General features: G+C 40.2%; 1 protein-coding gene across 12 annotated transcripts in view; it reads right to left on the bottom strand.

Moving 5' to 3' along the window:
- The window catches only part of hdac4 (histone deacetylase 4), a 492,096-nt gene that overhangs the window by 29,325 nt on the left and 442,774 nt on the right, over positions 1-19,997 (bottom strand). For all 12 annotated transcript variants that reach the window (XM_043693112.1, XM_043693104.1, XM_043693105.1 and 9 more), the window contains 4 exons: positions 18,515-18,570; positions 18,031-18,118; positions 14,572-14,691; positions 13,928-14,025 (listed from right to left, as the gene is read on the bottom strand). In XM_043693112.1, the coding sequence (XP_043549047.1) occupies positions 13,928-14,025; positions 14,572-14,691; positions 18,031-18,118; positions 18,515-18,570 (362 nt within the window). The remainder of the gene's footprint in view (positions 1-13,927; positions 14,026-14,571; positions 14,692-18,030; positions 18,119-18,514; positions 18,571-19,997) is intronic.

Here is a 19,997-nt window from a genome sequence, read left to right as displayed (position 1 = left end):
AGAGAAAGAGAGAGAGAGAGAGAGAGAGAGAGAGAGAGAGAGAGAGAGAGAGAGAGAGAGAGAGAGAGAGACAGACACACAGACAGACAGCACACAGCTGAACTCCTAGCTAGTTCTGGACTGAACTGCTCAAACTTAGAGCTGCCAACTTCCCTTTCATTACATAGGTCACTTCTAAAACATGACCACTGTGGCCTGAAGTCTCATCTGTTTACATATAAACAAAAAGGCCTCTCAATACTCTTTAATCTCTGTACCAAACCAGTCTAATCAAAACCGGGAGCTGTTTACGACCCCTCTGAAAACAATCAAAGACACAGTATCCTTGAGAAAAGGAACAATTTTTTGAAGCTTTGTGACAGTAAGAACATTAGCAGGTTTTGAGAAGATTTGTAGCTCAGGTTGAGATTCTGAATGTAGGTTTGCTCGCTGAGCCGGAAGGTTCATTTTCAGATGTTTCATCACCATACTAGGTAATATCTTCAGTGGGCCTCAGGTGAAGCACTGCTGATGATTCCTGCTTTCTTTCTATTTATATATTATACTACTCTCACTAGTATCCTTACATACAGATAAGGAAGGACACCACTTCAACTGGGACAACACATCCATCCTAGGATGAACCAAACAGAGACATGCAGACATGCACAAAAATTCCTAGAAGCGGGGCATTCCAATCGGAACTCTATCAATAAACACATTGACTTGGATTCCATTTACCACCCCTTGAGAAAAAGAACAGGAAATGACATCACCATAGGATATGCCATCACCACAGGAAATGACATCACCATCCCAAGGAAACCCAAACATATAAATATAAAGCAGGAAACACCAGCAGTGCTTCGTCTGGAGGCTCACTGAAGATGTTACCTAGTATGGTGATGAAATGTCTGAAAATGAACCTTCCAACTCAGTGAGCAAACCTACATCCAGGACAGTAAGAATATTTTTATTGTCTGAACTGCTCTGGAGAAGCCCTGCACAACTACTTAGAATGAGTGTTAAGATTTGTCGTATTGAAATGGCAAAGGTGGGTGGGTTAATGTTGACAGAAATCAATGAAAGGTGAACAACCTGAAACATCAACTGATTCTCTCTTTAAAAATCTGCATCACCTGTCGAATATTCACAGCATTTGATTTTAACTTAAAAATTGTGCATGCTTGCATAATGTACAGACTTGTGCAGTATAACAACTGCCTGCTACAGAGACAAGTAAATTGTTTCATTGCTTACAATTATACTGCTCTCTTTGCAAAACGACAATTTTAAAGCTTATCCTTTTATGCCATCTTCACTAAGCAAGCAAACAATCCTGTCACGTGAATTGTGCTGTGGCATGAAGTGGAGATTCAATTATTCCTTTGGCAACCAATTCTATTTTGGACTCGTGAAAATCCAGGAGATCAGACTGATTTTTCTCAGATTTACTCAGATATACTTTTTCTACTTAAGGAATGATGTGCTGTTGTCAACAATCTTTTCTCATGAATAGTTTTAACTCAAAGCACACCAGTGGCACAAATTACACATTGCTTGCTGCATTATTGTGAATTATTTTCTGACATACATAATTCTGGGTGCCTCATTTGTGTTAGCAACGTAGTATATGAATTATAGTGTTGGTACAATGTCAAGTACGTAGATTACACTATAGGTGGTGTAGAAGAGATTTGAAAGGATGTTGCCTGTATTGGATTGATTGAAGATAGGCTAGGGTAGTTTTCCTCAGAGCAGAGAGATGGCTGAGGTGAAAAAAGTACCGAGCAAACATTGATAGAGTAAATAGAAGACACATTTTATTTACTGAGGGCTCAATAACCAAGAGGCATAGTTTTAAGTTAAGAAGCTGGAGGTTCAGAGAAGATGAATAGAAAAGTGTTTTTACGCAGAGGGCAGTGGATATGTTTATGCCTAAAAATGATAGTAGAAGTGAGAACCCTCAGGATATTTAAGAACTGTTTAGGTGAACATGTGAAATGCTATAGTGTACAAGGTTTCGAACCAAGTTCTGAAAAATAGGATTAGAATAGATGGATGTTTGATGACCAGCACACACAAGATGGACCAAAGGACTTCTTTCTATGCTGTAAAACTCTGACTTTATATTTCACATGCAGAGAATTGTCCAAGACAGACAGAAAGAACATGTCTATGCATAGCACCTTTTTTCAACTAAACAAAAGCTTTAGGTGCAGCTATTCTCTTGTGCATTCCCTACGGCAATGTCTTTATTAATAAGAATTGACTTGTCGGATTTGAACTTAAACAAAAACTGGAAGTTAAATGTTTCCCTGGTGCATTCTCCATGGCAAAACCTCAACCAGTCAGAATCTATTTGCCAATCAATCTGCAAATTCTCACAAAGCACAAGTTGTTGTTCTCTTTGAGGTTTAGTATTCTTGGAATCCTGTCTTTATTTGTGAAGAAGAACAGCTTCAGCAGCATATTTTTTTTTTCAGCAGTGTTTAATGTTCCTGGCATACTGGTAAATGGCATTTAGTCATTGATCATGGTGCTATATACAGAAGTATAAATTTAATAAAAGCAAACTGCTGGTACTTATCAACTTAATTTTTTATCCATTTTCATGACAATAATGTTTAATGAATGTTTATGAATGTTTTCCACTAAGCACTGTAAGGGTTAAACCATGTATCTTTAAGCACCATCGAGCGTAAAGTACTTCTGATTCCCCACAAACTTCAAAGACCTTGCATTTGGCATTTCCAAGACTGGTTTGAATTAAGTTCAATTCTACACTCTACTTCCAAGTTCATGGTGAAACTGAGTGCCTTCTGGATTTCATTATGTCCAATTATCTTATCTTTTTTCATCTTAGGCTTGATCCCCAGCAAATGCAACGTGGCATTCTATAGGTCTAAATAACAAGGTGCTGCCTTGAAGGCATCTATTGTCTCTAGAGACCTGCAAACTGCTGAATATATGACCTGTTGCAATTTCTTCCTAAGCCTGTGCGTGCTATAAATTCTACACTTCAAAGCATTATTTTGCTAGAAATTGGTGAAACAACTTGCAGAAAAAAAGTTAGCTGAAATATGTTAACTTCAAATCTCCAAAATACATGGCATCACCCTAGAAACTTGGCAACAGATTAAAAACTCCATTAGAATCACTTTTAGCCTACACAATTTGTAAATGAGGCTATAAAAATCTTGCATTTTTTCATGAACAATTGCATTAACATGTTCTGAATGGTTATCTGAACACTGGCTTGGAGGTTTTCAAAGCAGATGTTTGCAAATATTCGTGGACTAAGTAGTCTTTGCAAAATATCTGGTTAGTAAAACAATGCTAAACACAGTGTTAACCTAACTCAAACGAAGACAAACAATTTCCATCAGTAATTTATACACTTGGATGATTCATGTACTCCAGAAAGCTATTTATAGTGAAGACGGATATGCAATATTATTAGAGAGATGAAACAAAGCCTGAAGCTGATCTGCGTAGATGCAACAAGATTTACTGCAGCTGACCTTAGCAGCCCAAGCAACAAGTGGAAATCACTGAGGGTTGATGCTTTCATATTATTAGAGTTGTGCACATTTAGATATTGAGTGAAGACAGGGTTAGGTTTGGCAGTATTGCCTTCTTGCCCATAAATTAAAAAAAAAACCCATGATTTCCATTGCTAAAGGCTGTTTACACAAATATAATGGCATCTACAGTGACAATGGATGACACTGTGCCCATGGAACTGTGCCCCAACACTTTCAGGGATAATGAAAAATAGAAACTTGGTGGGAAGAGTTGAAAATATTTAACACACAAGAGAAGATTAAAAGGGAAAGGTGAGCTGCCAGAATGCAATGTTTGCATTACTACCTTTTCTGGACAAACATCTATAATTCTCATTAAAACCCCAACATTACTGACAAGCCTTAAATGTATACTTTCACAGTCACTCAATTGCTGAATAGATCCTGCTTATACTGCTCTTGGTTTTCCCCAAGTACAGCAGTGCTGTTAGATAACAAAGGTGCAAGTGTTTCCACGAGCAAAGTATATTCCATTCCCTTTCCAGCAAGCCATTTTGCTTGGCAGTAAGACTTGGGTGCCCTGAACATCTAAAGCTTATATACTAGAAAAACTTCTCACATTTCAAGATTTGTAAATACGAATGTAACTGTTAAGCATTAACAATTTTACATCCTTTGTACTTCTCTAGCTAGTCCCATACCCTTAAGACAAATGTAGCTAGCTTCATTTTCATTTAAATACACAAGAGGTAGGTGGAAGTGTGCATCTGTTCACCTCTTTTTCGGCTGAAAGAGAATTGACCAATTAAACAATAAATCTTGTTAATTGCAAACAAATGTTTTGATTACAACTTTGAAGAACTCTGGGACATTTTTATCCACAGTTAAGGTGCTATATAAGATAATAAGAACATTAAAAATAGCAGCAAGTATAGGCCATTCAGTCCTTTGAGCCTAGTCCTACACTCAGTAAGATCATTCACCTTTACTCCCTATTCCTGTGTCTCTTAAGTCCTGTCCTATCTAAACATCTGTTAATGTCTATCTTGACATTACATAACCACTCATTAGCCACTGCTTGGACCAAATACATGTCTAAAAGCTCCCACTAATCTTTGCTCCCTAACTACACTTTCTTTCAACCAGGAAAGATAGCCTTGTAGAATTGTCTTTGTGCAGAAGAGAGATTGGGGAGGAATTTTGTCCTCTTTTGTGACAAGAATGCTGGGAAAATAAAGAAAGAATGAAGAAATTAGAATCTTAATTTTTGACCAAAGGTTTTGAGATTTTGCCCTTAAGCCTAAATGGTGATGTCAGAATCTTGCTATTGAGTAGAGACTACCTTACTCAATACATTTGTATCTTATTAGTTAAGCCAACTCACCTTACTTATATGCCACTTCTAATTCTCCTCTCTTTCCCGCCTGAAACTAAATGGCACAATTTCCCAAATTGCAAGACAAAGTCAGGACCTGGTGGCTACAACTCACGATTGCTTGTCCTTGCGAATATCCAACCATGTCTTCAGCACAATATCTCTGCCTGCTCTGGGAGAAAGTGAGGACTGCAGATGCTGGAGATTAGAATTGAAAAACGTAGCATTGGAAAAGCACAGCAGCTCAGGCAGCATCTGAGGAGCAGCAGAGTCGATGTTTCGGGGCATAAGCCCTTTATCGGCCCTTCCTAATGAAGGGCTTATGCCCGAAACTTCAACTCTCCTGCACCTCAGATGCTGCCTGACCTGCTGTGCTATTTGACTCTGCATCCTCCTCAACTCTTCATTCATATAAGTCGGCAGCAACAAAACATCAGCCTTATCATATCATCATGCGTGTTCTCAGACCAACACTTGAGACCTTCAACACTACTTTGGAGATCAGAGATACCTACAACTTGTCTGCCTACCTATTTGTCTTCCTACAACTAAATCGCTTTGAGCACAGGGACACGCACTTTTCATGCATCTGTATAGGATGCAACTTATGGCTTTTAGATTGCTTGTTAGTGCTCACTCACTGTTTAAGTGGAAACAGCTGTCCTCTGTTTACTTCACAGCGCTTTCTTAATGCATACTCACTGACTTTAGGACAGGCTTATGAGAGGCCAGCCTGTGTGGCTCACGAAGCTTGTCATGCTGGGAAGAACTGAACAGTCAATCCATCAGATAGGCATTGGACTAACTGCCATATGGCACTGTGCTATCTCAACATACATGTCATAGGATGGAATCTCATAAAAGTGACACATTCTATGGCATGATTTGTGGTAGAATCGATGAAGGGTCCTGCAAGGCCTGTCTTGTCACTGGGAGCAATTTGCTGTATTTTTCATGCACTTGCTGAGTGTTGAGGGGGTTTCTCATTAGGTAGTGGCAATTCACTAATTAAGGGGCATTTTAGCTTGTTGCACGCTTTATTAACTGCATGACTTGCTTCATTACTATTCATCTTCCCATCTAACCAAAGGCAGTGAACAAACTAGAAGTTGAGAATTCTCAAATGGATACTTGGTGACTTCAGCTTGCTGCTGACTTATTTAGCACCAAACAGCACCTCAGGGCACCAACCATGACCACCAGCTGCTTGCACCCTGTGTTCACTGACACTGGCATCTGACATTTGCCAACCCCTCAGATTATCATGGCAATCCTCAGATCCACTTGCAGGATGCTCAGGAAGCACAGCCTCGCATTGTAGGACACACAGGCAACTAGCACTGAAAGGTTGCTGCAAGGAACCTCGCATTGCAGGAATAGGCACTCAGCCAAGCTGCATCTCACGGCTGCTCACTTAGTCTCTCCCTGTTGGCTCAGAGCATTCCTGACTTGCTGTGCTGTGCCAATTAGTGAAGTCACACATCCAGGCAACTCGCCTTGCTGCTCAGCAGTCCTCAGTCATGGGATATACATCTTGTTCTATGTTAGAATGTTAAATCAGTCTCACATCTCCACCATGTGCCAGCAGCTCATGCAGCAAATACATGGCACGTGCAGCAAGTGGGCAGTTACGTCTCAAACGTTTCAGGGGAATAGTCTTCACCATAGTCCATTAAGGCACCATTAGGGCAAACTCCCATACCAGTCCAGGGGTTGGCCATGGTCAGGCATCCAACTGGGGTGCTTGTGGTCACAAGGACTGTGCCTCCGCAGTCCAGAGAGTGGGTCACAATCCTGGGGTTCTATAGCAGTCAGACAGGGTATAGGTGGTAGTGGTAGTGCGGCTGCAGCTAATACAGCTCGATAGATGTACTGCCAGTAAGGGCTAGGAGTGTTTCTTGTCCAGGGTCATCTAATTAGGTCATTGTAGGGGGTGGGCCAAAATCAGTCCATTGGATTTGTCCACGTAAGGGAAAAAAAAAGGAAAAGGGGCACAGGGGTAGTGGCCCTGCTACAAAAAGGAGACTCAATAACTTTCTTTCAGATTGGGACTGCAGACGAAAGGGGAAGGCTAGAATTATAACTGAGAATTGTGGGCTACAATATTAGTAAAAGCAGGGGGTTTAGATATGGTAAAACAAAGAAAGATGACTACCCCGGCACTGTTATCTCATATGCTAGGGTCTGTGGGTCAAAGGTGGGCTGATGCAGCTCACGTAGATGGCTTGGCGGGGACCTCCAAGAGGTCCAAAGCCCGTGGGGTTCATGTGAAAGTTCGCTTGGCGAGGTGGAGGGGGGAAAATATCTGGATGTTCAGAGCCTCATCAGCAGGTGGAGGTGGAGGCTGGAAGTCACTGGTTGAAGAAAAACGCTACTACCTACCATATCGTTCTGGAATTTCATGGTTCTCTGGACTTGTTTATCCGATAAGAGCAGAAGACAAGAAACAGGAGCAGGAGCAGGCCATCTGACCGTTTGAGCCCACTCCACCATTCAATAAGATTATGGCTGATCTTTCCATGGCCTCAGCTCCACTTACCTGCCCTCTCACCATAACCCTTAATTCCTTTACTGTTCAAAAATTATCTATCTTAGCTTTAAAAACATTCAGTGAGGAAGCCTCCACTATTTCACTGGGAATTCCACAGATTCACAACCCTTTGGGTGAAGAAGTTCTTCCTCAATTCAATCCTAAATCTGCTTCCCCTAATTTTAGGCTATGCCCTCCTGTTCTGGTTTCAGGGCTTTTGCCCGAAACATCGATTTTCCTGCTCCTCAGATGCTGCCTCACCTGCTGTGCTTTTCCAGTGCCACTCTAATCTAAAATCTGGTTTCCAGCATCTGCAGTCCTCACTTCTGCCATCAGTGGAAGCAATCACTCGTCTATTTTATCTATTCCCTTCATAATTTAATATGTTTCTCTGAGATCCCCCCTCATTCTTCTAAATTCCAATGAATATAATCCCAGTCCACTCAGTCTCTCCTCATAAACCAATCCTCTCGACTCCGGAATCAACCTAGTGAATCTCCTCTCCACCCCCTCCAGTGCCAGTACATCCTTTCTCCAGTAAGGAGACCAAAACTGCTTGCCGTACTCCAGGTGTGGCTTCACCAGCACTCTATACTAGCTTTCACCCTAACAGGAACATAGGGTCATAGAACATACAGCATGGAAACAGACCCTTCAGTCCAACCAGTCCATGCTGAACATAATCCCAAACTAGTCCCATCTGCCTACTCCTGGCCCATATCCCTCCAAACCTTTTCTATTCATGTACTTACGCAAATGTTTTTTAAACGTTGTATTTGTACCCATATTCACCACTTCCTCAGAAAGTTCATTCCACAAACGAAATACTGTGTAAAGAATTTGCCTCCATGTCCTTTTTAAATCATTCGTTTCCTTTCTAAAAAGATTTCCATTGCTGTGAAGTTCTTCCTACAAATGGCTGCTCCCAATCCAATTTCTGTTCCTGTCCCTATCATTTTAAAATCTGCTCACCCCAATTCATGATCTTTACTTCTAGGCCATCTTTGTCCTTTTCTATAACTTCCTCAAATCTTACTGAGTTACAATCAATATCATTAAAGTGTTCTTCCATTGACACTTATTGCAGAACCTTCTACATGCTGGCTAAAAATCTTCCCAGATACATTTCAAGAATTCTGCACCCCGTCCAGATCTTTTACATTTTTGTCTATCTCAGTTAATATTGGGAAAGTCAAAATTCCCTACTATTGTTAACCTATCATTTAGATACTTCTGAGATCTGCACAATCTTTCTATCTCTGTTTGAAACAGTTGGTCAGTCTTTAGTACACGCTCAGAAATGTGATCGTCATCTTTTAGTTTTTTAAATTTGACCCATATGGTCTAAACAGTCATGTCTTCTAATATATCATTCCTCCTTATTGTAGTAATTGACGCCATTGATCAATACTGCAACACCACTTACTATTTTACACATTCCCCCACCCTCCATCCCAATCTCACACGAGCATACTAATTCTGGAATACTGAGCTGTTTGTCCTGTCCCTCCCTGAACCACGTCGCCACGATTGCAGGTTTTGGGACAAGCCTATTCCACATTCTTCAAACAAATTGTAATAAAGTCACATGGACTGATCCTTTCTTGGGGCAAGGGGGACTATGACCTGTCAGGGTGTTGCTGCCACAGTTGATTCTCGTCCATGGGTTTAGCACGCTCAGTCAGGCAGTTGGTCCCATTAGAGTCCGGGGATCCTTGAAGTCCAGTGATTGTGTCATGACCATTCCTGCAAGTTTGGGGATTACAGTTGTTCAATCAGAGTGTTGTGGCGACATCAATCCAGGGTCTGGATTGTGGTCTGTTGAGTTTGTCTTGTAAATCAGTTAGTCGGGTGGACTTCAGTCAGTCCTTGGGTTTTGCTCAACAGTGGTCTTTGTTGCACTGAGGTGATGGGGGCAACCTAGATTGAAGGATGGGTCCTCAGACAATAAGGAGAAGACTGGGTTTTCACAGTCACACTTTTCACAAGTCCCAGTCACTATGGCCTCCACTTGGGGAGGTTATAGGGCCATCATGGACATGGGAATTTCCAAAGTCGTGGGATTAGAGGGTGACGTATGCATGTTTTTGTAAAATAAAGGGGTTCAATGGAAACAAAGGGAGGCTGAGTGGTTGAAGGGGCCAAAGACATAGCAACACAAAACAAAACATGAAGAATCAAGTGAAACTATTGTAATACAGGTAAAACCTGCAAGTCATTCACAGGAAGATGAAGCTGAAACATTGCCATTTTGGTTTGAAAGTTAACAGCACAATAACTGCACAAAATGGCTGATGCCACATACAAAGCAGGCAGAATAAATTTCTGTTGTTTCCTTCAGGGGTGAAGTAAATTTCCTGGACTGAAAGCCTTGTTGGGGCAATTGCATTTATTGTGTCACCACTGATTCAGTAAAGTCACCCATATGGTTTCAATTTTACTTCAGCAGTAAGACATTATTTGTCCAGAAATGCACGTTCAAAATCTTAACCTCAAGCAATCAGGAGCATCACATTGTGTACATTAATTCCTTCCCTGCCATGTCAGCACAGCAACTGTAATCAGCCAAGGGCACTTAAAAGCAGAACCTGAAGTTCCTATTTACCAACACGTTCCATAGTTAGTACTGGATGACAAAGCTCCGAAGCGGTCACACTCTCAGACTGAAATGTAAGTATGCAAGTAAATGGTCTGTGAGGTGGAAGGGAGCGATTGCTTTGTTTTTATTTTGGGTTGGGAGACCTGGTGTCTTAATGGTAGCTTCGGGGCAGAATTCTACTCCTGATGTAGCACTTAAACTTTGATTGTGAATAGTACAATTCAACAATGTCACACAGTTCAGAGCTTTGTATGCAGGCATGACCATGACCTCCTTAGAAAGCATCCATACCACACTGTGTAAAGGCCTATAACAAGATACTTCATTAAAACAGATGAGAGCACTGAGGAGCCTTGGTGAATATTGAAAGTGCATTTTCTAGATGGTACATGCTGCAGATACAGAATGTCTGAGGTGCAGGTATTTGTGGATGTGATACCAATCAAGTGATGCGTTTTGTTCTGAATGTTGTTGAACCTTCTGAGTGCCATTGGAGCTGCACTCATCAGGCAAACGGGGAGTATTCCAACACACTCATGACTTGTAGGTAGTGAACAGTCGATGGGCAGAAAGGAGTTGAGTTACTCACTGCAGGATTCCGACCCTCTGGCCTGCTCTTGTAAGCCACAGTATTTGTATAGCTTGTTCAGTTTAGTTTCTGGTCAATGATAGCCTCCATGATGCTGGTAGTAGGGTGTCAGTGACAGTAATGCTATTGAATGTCAAGATGTAATGGTTAAATTCCCACTTGTTAGATATGAACATCACGTGGCACTTGTGTGATGTGAATGTTACTTGCCATTTGTCAGCCTAATTCTGAGTACTGTCCAGACCTTGCTGCATTTGCGTCTGGACTGCTTCAGTATCCAAGGAGTCATGAATAGTGCTGAACATTGTACGGTCATCAACAATCATCCCCATTTCTGAGCTTATGATGGACAAATTTTCATTGAGTCAGCAGCTAAAGATGATTGGACCTAGAACCCGGTCCTGGGGATCTCCTACAGCTGTGTCCTAGAACTGAGACGATTGATGTCCAAAAACCACAGTCACCTCCTTTATGCCAGCTATAAATGCAACCAGTAGAGAATGTTTCCCTGATTTCCACTGATTCCAGTTTTTCCAAGGCTCCTTACTGCTGGACTAGGTCAAAAGCAGCCCTGAGGTCAAGGCCATTCACTCTCAGCAGAGGCAATAGAGGTAGTGGGTGACCCCAGTGAGTGAACAGGAAACGAAGAGGGCTGGAAAAGGTAATAGTTCGGGAGGGTGAGGTGGATGGGAGCCATTGAATGGAAATTATGCAACACTGCAAGTTGTAATCCATGAGCTTTGGTGAGATGAGTGCACCATGGCAGAGTTAGAATGAGATGTGGCCCTGTAAACACAAGATAACAAAAAGATGATGGTGGTACTTACTCTTGCAGAGTTCTGCATATCACTGACATTTTTCCTGCACTCCTGGGCAACCAGCTTTACCTTGAACTGTTCTGGGCTGCTATCTGGGTCCAGGTCTGGCTTTGTCTGGTGGCATGGCTGCCTGTGCTGGTCAGCTAGAAAATGGACAGCCCTCCTCTCCACCACCTCAACCACCAGCATCTCCAGGTGTCTGCCTATAAAGCAGGGTTGTGATCCTTCCTTTTTGTGCCACACGGTCGAGCAACTCAGTGTAAACACTGGAATGTTATAGCAGTGGCGACCACTTACACCTCTCCCTCTGTATGATTCCAAAGAAGGGCTTTGAAGAGCTCGGTTGCATAATTAATGAGGTGACGAGCAGATCACTGAATGTAGAAAGTTACTTATGTTGATCAGTCCAACTCATCCATGCCGAACAGATAACCCAGACAAATCTAGTTCCATTTGCCAGCACTTGGCCCATATCCCTCTAAACCATTCCTATTCATATAACCATCCAAATGCTTTTTAAATGTTGTCATTGTACCAGCCTCCTCTGGCAGCTCATTCCGTACACGCACCACCCTCTGCATGAAAACGTTGCCCCTTAGGTCCCTTTTAAATCTTTCCCCTCTCATCTTAAGCCTATGCCCTCTAGTTTTTGCCTCCCCAATGCTGGAGAAAAGACCTGGTCTATTTATCCTAGTCAGGTCTCTCATGATTTTATAAACCTCTGTAAGCCCACTGCTTAGCCTCCAAAGCTCTAGGGAAAACAGTCTCAGCCTATTCAGCCTCTGCCTATAACTGTCCAATTCTGGCAACATCCTTGTAAATCTTTTCTGAGCCCTTTCAAGTTTCACAACACCTTTCCTATGGCACGGAGATCAGAATTAGATGCAGTATTCCAAAAGTGGCCAAAGCAATGTCCTGTACAGCCATATAACCTCTCAATTCCTGTACTCAATACTCTGACCAATAAAGGCAAGCATACCAAATGCCTTCTTCACTGTACTATCTACTGCAACTCCACTTTCAAGGAATTATGAACCTGCACTCCAAGGTCTCTCTGTTCAGCAACACTCCCTAGGATCTTACCATTAAGTGAACAGTACTAGATTTTGAAAAGAAACAGGAAGTTTCCTAGTGCAGAGCATAAAAGCATGGAGGTTATGCTTAGACTACTACAGTATGTAAAAACGTTAGGTCACATTAACAGTACTGCCACATCTGATCATATATTACAGGATGGTTGCAATTACATTAGAGTATCTAGAAGGGGTGATTTATGGGATGCTATCAGGACTGGAAAGTTTTAGGTCTTTATCAGGACTGGAAATCTTTAGCTTTTGAAGGAAAGCATGGATTTAAGGTGATTGATAGAAAGATTAGATGACACTGGAGGCAGAAACTCCCAATGTATTTGAATATGAGGTTAGATTTGGTTAGGTTCCCTACAGTGTGGAAATAGGTCCTTCAGCCCAATCAGTCCACACTGATGCTCCGAAGAGTAACCCTCCCAGACCCATGTCCCTCTGACTAACGCATCTAACACTATGGGGCAATTTAACATGGCCAATTCACCTGACCTGCACAACTGTGGGAGGAAACTGGAGCACCTGGAGGAAACCCACGCAGACACAAGGAGATGTGCAAACTCCACACAGATAGTTGCCCCAATTCACCTGACCTGCACAACTGTGGGAGGAAACTGGAGCACCTGGAGGAAACCCACGCAGACACAAGGAGATTGTGCAAACTCCACACAGATAGTTGCCCGAGGCTGGAATCGAACCTGGGACCCTGGTGCTGTGAGCCAGCAGTACTAACCACTGTGACACCATGCCGCCTCAATAGGTACTAGACTTATTCTGATCTACAAAAGTAGTGGACCAAGAGCTGGAAAATAAGCTTTGGCTGGATGGTTCTTTCTGGTTGGCACAGACATGGTGGGTTGAGTGGCCTCATATGCCACTCTGATTCTATAGAATCTCTACAACCATATTGAGATTTCTCCTTAGATGAGAGACTAACAGTAACTTTTGACTCCAGTCAGGCATAGTCAAGCTTTGTCCTAAGACAACCTATACGAGAATTTTAGGGATGAGAATTTGAAGGAGAAAGTGAGGACTGCACATGCTGTAGATCAGAGTTGATAGTGTGGTGCTGGAAAAGCACAGCAGGTCAGGCAGCATCCGAGGAGCAGAAGAATCGATGTTTCGGGCCCTTCATTAGGAATGAGAATTTGAAGCTAAGTCTTTTAGTTGACAGTAAGTACTTCAATGCTATTGAATCTAATTACCCAGAAAGTATTTTAAAATAAAAAAAATCACACTTAGTATTTGACTGAACACTTAGTTATTGGATTTTGACTGTTCTTTAACTTCTACATGAGATATATGAAAACATTAATTATTTAAGATTCCCTTTGAATAAGTAAATCCAACTCAATAAATCAAACACAAACACAATTGACAATAATGTCACAACCTTTACTAACATTACTGAATATTTTGAAGTCTCACCTAAATGCAGTCAAATATTCAGCATCTCCCATTGGTGGATCCAGACCTCCAGTCCAGGCCATGTTGAGATTAAATCCAATTCCTGCACCGGTCCCAACCTGAAGCCCAAAAACCAGGAAAACGTTAAACAAAAGAAGTGCCTTTCTATTTTAAATTCAATTTTAAATGTTTAAATTATATGACAAACAACACTGGAAAAGAGATCATTTACAAAATGATGTACTTTATACCGGATCTCTTGCCTGTTTATCATTACTGCAAATATTTTCTTGTTCTATTATGCTACATAATGATTCAGTATAAAGAATACACACATTTGCTTTCTAAAGGAATAATATTTTTATGCAATTTAAAAATATGCTCAATCAATACATAGTTAAAGGATATAAAAAAACCTCATTCTAAACAAAGCCAAACTACAACTTCCTTAATAGGACAGCCAATATGATTACATTTATAACAATTTGAAAATATATACTGTCATGTTTTCTCTATTACTCAATTATCAAGAAATTCAATTATAATGAAATGTATATGTAAAATTAAATTAATTTTTAGATTTTATGATTCATGTCTTACCCTTAAAGGACATGAGTCGAGACTTCCTTTGATATAAAATATGAGCTGCAATCTGAATTACTTGCCTCATCTGGGGCTCCACTACCAGGGAAGAAGTTGCCATCATCATAGCGATGCAACGAAATGTACAACACGTTGGGGTCACTGTAGAATGCCTGCTGTGTTCCATTGCCATGGTGCACGTCCTGTTGTACAATTTTAGACAGCAAATTGATGGTCAAGTTTGAGAAATAAAATTCCAGATTTGTTTTTAAATCTGGATCAGAGTTAATTTGTGTCTAAAATATCGCTCAGGCCATTGAGTGTAGGAGTTAGGATGTCATGTTGTGGTTATACAGGACACTGAGGCCACATTTGGAGTACTGTGTACAGTTCTGGCTGCCTGCTCTCGGAAGGATTTATTAAATTACAAGGGGTTCAGAAAAGATTTGCAAGAATGTATCTGGGACTGGAGGGTTTGAATGATAAAGAGAGGCTGGATAAACTGGGACTTTCTTCACTGGAGCGTCAAAGTCTGAGGGGTGACCTTAGAGGTTTATAAAATCTTGAAGGGGCATAGATAAGGTGAATAGCACATTTCTTTTTCCTCGGTTGGGAAGTTCAACACTAGAGGGAGTAATTCTAAGGTGAGAGGAGAATGATCTAAAAAGGAGGAGAGGCAACTTTTTTCACAGAGGATGGTTTATATGTGGAATGAACTGCCAGAGGGCGTGATGGATGCAGGTGCAGTTACAACATTTGAAAGGTAGATACATGAATGGGAAAGGGTTAGAGGGATATGGCCAGACACAAGCAAATGCGACTAGATTAGTTTGGAAAACTTCCTCGACCGGACGAGTTGGGTCTATTTCCATGCTGTGTAAAATTGCTTCAACACCATTTCTTCCTGATGGCAAGCCCAACAGTTGTATTAAATAGACTATACAAACATTTATTTGCTTTAAACATGGATCTTACTTTCTAATTATTTTCTCCAAACAATTACACTGCTGATACAATACAAACAAATGACCATGCCTTAGGTCTCTGGTAAACCTGCTTCTGAATTATCTAGGGTGAACTTCAAACCAAAAATCCTTCTCTCTTGCAGAAATTTGTACTCAATACAGCCTGAGTAAGTCCAGTATTCATCATGTGGTGGTGTGGACAGATCCAAGTGTTTTGCAGCTCTACAATGAAGCACTATATTAAGACAGTACAGCACTAGTACTGGCAGTCATCACTGTAATATCCAACAAGGTAAAACTTTTTTGACAAATAAAGACAATATATTGATTTACTGGACTTGACATAACTGACATTAGAGCACTATTTTAATAGTTTGCGTGCACTCAACCATTGTTTATTACAATTGACCAAATAGTCTAAATAATTCTATTTTTAGCATCAAATGCACATTTCACCAGTAAACTTGCCTTGATGCATATGAATTCCATTTTAAACTTGCATGAAATCACTTAAGTATTAGTGAGAAATGGTAGACTATGGGAGCAAATTTCACCTGGTGGTGACCGGGTGGAGTGATTTGCCACTTGTTGAGATCAGTGTGATTAAAATTAGTGAGTTCTACAATGGGCTCTATAAGAATAACACCCTGGGAAAGTATGTGGATGTTGGAAATTGGAATTAAAAGCATAACATGCTAGAAAAATTCAACATGTCAGGCAGTATATCTATAGAGAGAAACCATATACATTTCAGGTCAAGATGACCTTTCATCAGAATGATGATGTGAAACATTAACTGTTTCTCTTTACAGATGCTGTCTGAAATAATTCTTTTATTACAAAGAATGAATGAATTAATAATTTATGTCTTGAAATTCATTTTGATTCTTTTAATAGAATCAGAGTTACAAAGTTGGTTACAAAGTCAAATAAGGAATTGAATACAAAAATACTAATTTTCTACTTGTGCTTCTTCCCATCTTTCCTTTATCATTCAGCCCAACTCTAACACCATCAGGCATAGCAGTTGGCCTAAGCCACAGATCCATCTCTTGCCCTTGCCACATACGTTCTTTTGTATTTTCACCTTAACCCCAGGGTGTTATTCCAGTAGACCCCATTGTAGAACTCACCTATTTTAATCACATTGATCTCAACAAGTGGCAAATCACTCCACCAGATCATCACCAGGTGAAATTTGCTCCCATAAACGTTTCTGTGACTGAGCAATGGAACATATGGGGGAAAGCAGGCAGCAACACTTAAATATGTTCACTTCCTTTTGAAGTGAATGTACCATAGTCAAGTTTCCAGATGACACAATAGTTGGAAGGGCAAGTGGTGAGATGAGACAAAGACAAAGGCAGAGGGATACAGACAGGTGAAGCAAGCAGGCAAAAACTTGGCATACAGAATACAATATGGGATAATATAAGGTGGAAGAGGAGATGAATATTATTTATTAGAAAACTGCAGAAAGCAACAGAACAGATGGATTTGAGAACCCCTGACCATAATGATAATCATGAAGCAGAAAGAGTTCAGCGGGCAATAGGGAAGGCAAATACAATGTTGACCTTTATTTCAATGGGAATGGACTATAAGATTAGGGAGGTTATGCTAAAAGTATAGTTTATTAAAACTAAAACTATACTAGTCAGTACACACCTAGAATACTGTGAAGAGTTTTGGACCCCCTATCTAAGGAAAGATTATACTGACATTGGAGGCAGTCCAGAGGAAATTCACTAGGCTGATACCAGATATGGAGGAACGGCTTTCTGAGAATAGAATGAATGGGTTGGGCCTGTACTCATTGGAATTTAGATGAATGAGAAGCGACCTTATTGAAACAAACAAAATTCTTCAGGTACTTGACAGGGCAGGTGCGGAAAGGTTGTTTCCTCTTGTTATAGAATCTGGCATCAGAGGACATTAGCTCAGAATAAGGGGTTGCACATTTAAGTCAGGGATGAGGAAGTATTTCTTCTGTCAGGGGCAGTAAATCTTTGGAATTCTTTACCACAGGGTGTTCATTAAGTATATTTCAAGGCTGAGGTGGTCAGATTTTTAATCAGTAAGGGAATCGAGGATTATAGGGAAGGCCAGGAAGATGGAGATGAGGATTATCAGATCAGCTATGATTTCATTGAATAGTGGAGCAGACTTAATGGACTGAATGGCCTACTTCTGCTTCTATATCTTGTGGTCTTATTTTTTCCCTCATCTTTTCTCACCTCAGAAATCATAGTTCTTCACTGCTCCACTATTCTGTCAAGGGAAGGCATGCTCAAATTGAAATCTGTGGCATAGTTTGCTGACTTAATTAGAATATGAACAAAAAATGATTCCAAACTCAACAGAAGATCAACATTAAATACAAACTTAAACAGCAATTAAAATATTTTCAAAGCTGCAACTAAAATGGTCAAACGAGATCAACATACTGTAACACCAAAAGATATGCCCCGAAATAAGAATATGCTGCAGTATTGGAGTTAAATTAAAGAAGGGTTGGAAAGCAGAAGAAGAAATAACTTTTCCCTTATGTGTGCCTTGCTTTGGTGGTTTACTCACCCAGTCCACTATAAGGATTTTGCTGACATTCAACCTCTGCTGGAGGAGTTTAGTAGCAATGGCCACAGAATTGAAGTAGCAGAATCCCCTGGAGATAAGAGAAGTGGGAAAGAGGAGAAAAAAAGGGAAATGGTTAATAGCAATGTTCCTGATTCTAATCATCTGCATTCTTTCACTCATTTATCATCAGAAGGAAAAGCACAGTAGGGACAAATTTTCACCAGCTTTTGCTCTGAACCTCATATGTTACCAATTACATACAAACTACTCCAGAAAAGCAGGTGAGTATTTTTAAAATCTAGTTAATGGATTTGGACATTGTTGGTGAGGCCCACATTTATTGCCCATCCCTAATTGCATTTAAAGTGGTGGTGGTGAGCAAGGTTCTTGAACTATTGCAGTTCATACAAGATGTATTTTCACAGTGCTGTTGTGTAAGTAGTAGTTTTGTTCTCACTGGGGAGGACTAAAACAGTTAACTTACATTGGTGTGCTCTCTTCTGCATGGTGTCCAGGAGGCCTTACAACTGCAAATCCATTCTGCAAAACACCATCATTTATATAATTCAGTACAAGATACAATTTGCACGGATGCACTGGTACTTTCAATCAAATCTGGCATTTAAATATAGAGCAGAACATCAAATAACAGATTTTACTACTTATATTGAGCTCTTCTGACATTTCAATCGGTCATGACAATAACTAAGAGATCAGCAAAAGAGAACAGAAATTTGCAGATTTGATCAGAGTTAAGTTAGATGCTTTTAAGTGGAGGAACAGTAGGGTTGGTACACTCCACTTCAGTAACCCTCAGCCATTTGGGCAATACATTGGAGGGCAAGTGGTATGCATGTAAACCCAGCAAGTCTCTTCAGGAAAAGAGAGAGGTAATGAGCAAGATAAGGGACAAAATAATTTGTCTCAAACATAATTACACTCATTATTTAAATGCATAGAAGAGTTGATAAAATGCTTCAGCTTAATTATGAGAAAAAATGGTTAAATGAGGTCCAGTGCCTCAGCAAAAACAGGAGCACAATTTCCAATTAAAATGAGGATTCAGAGAAAAATGGTACAAGTTGTAGAAAATGAGTCTATTCCAAATTAACCAAAGTTATAAAAGATATTTCCAAATTCCTCCAATTCAGTAGCCAATTGTTAACAATCCAGAAGTCTGGATTAATAATGCAAACACTGTGGGTTCAAATCATGGCAGGCTGACAAATTTGCATATGCTTAAAACAAAACTGACATCAATACAGGTGGAACAAAGCTTACCTGGTCAGGCCTATATATAACTTCAGTTCTACACCAATGTGGGTGACTATTTTTTATACCTCTTTGAAGTGGTTTAGCTAGCTACTTAGTTTTCAGGGAAAATTGAAATGGGCTTTAATGTACAAAATGGGGTGCAAAATTAACTTTCACCCATTTTAGGCAACTAGCCAAGACTAATTTTCCCTATTATGTCAATCGAGCAATTCGCAAAGACTCAACAATGGTGCACAAAAACGTTCAATTATGGTATTAATGCGCATTCAGAAAGATAAAGAAAAACAATCTTACGATCACAGCAATTTAGCTCATAGAGTAATAACATGTTTTTTTTTTAAATGGATGCACTGCAAGGTGTAGATTTCTTATTTATAGATGGATTTCTGAAATTCCTTTCACTTAGCAACATAACCTTACTTTGCCAGAGTCAAGTTACGTTAGATAATGGTGCCAGCTGTAGGATAAGTAAACTTATTTTTTAAAAAACTTATTGCGATTCAGAAAATGTTGCATAATCCTTCTGGCTTGAAAAGAAATTCAGAAAAAAAAAATTATCCCTCTGACATGTTGGTGAATGACTAGAGTTCATGCATTGAAAATTACTGACAAGGATTTAGAAGACAGGACATCTTTTTTCTCTCTCAGATTTTTTGGGATCTATCCGCAAAGGTGGAGATCGCTGATTCTTA

The sequence above is a fragment of the Chiloscyllium plagiosum genome, chromosome 7 (assembly GCF_004010195.1).
Source record: "Chiloscyllium plagiosum isolate BGI_BamShark_2017 chromosome 7, ASM401019v2, whole genome shotgun sequence".
Lineage (NCBI taxonomy): Eukaryota > Metazoa > Chordata > Chondrichthyes > Orectolobiformes > Hemiscylliidae > Chiloscyllium > Chiloscyllium plagiosum.
This window is presented reverse-complemented; position numbering and strand designations above follow the sequence as displayed.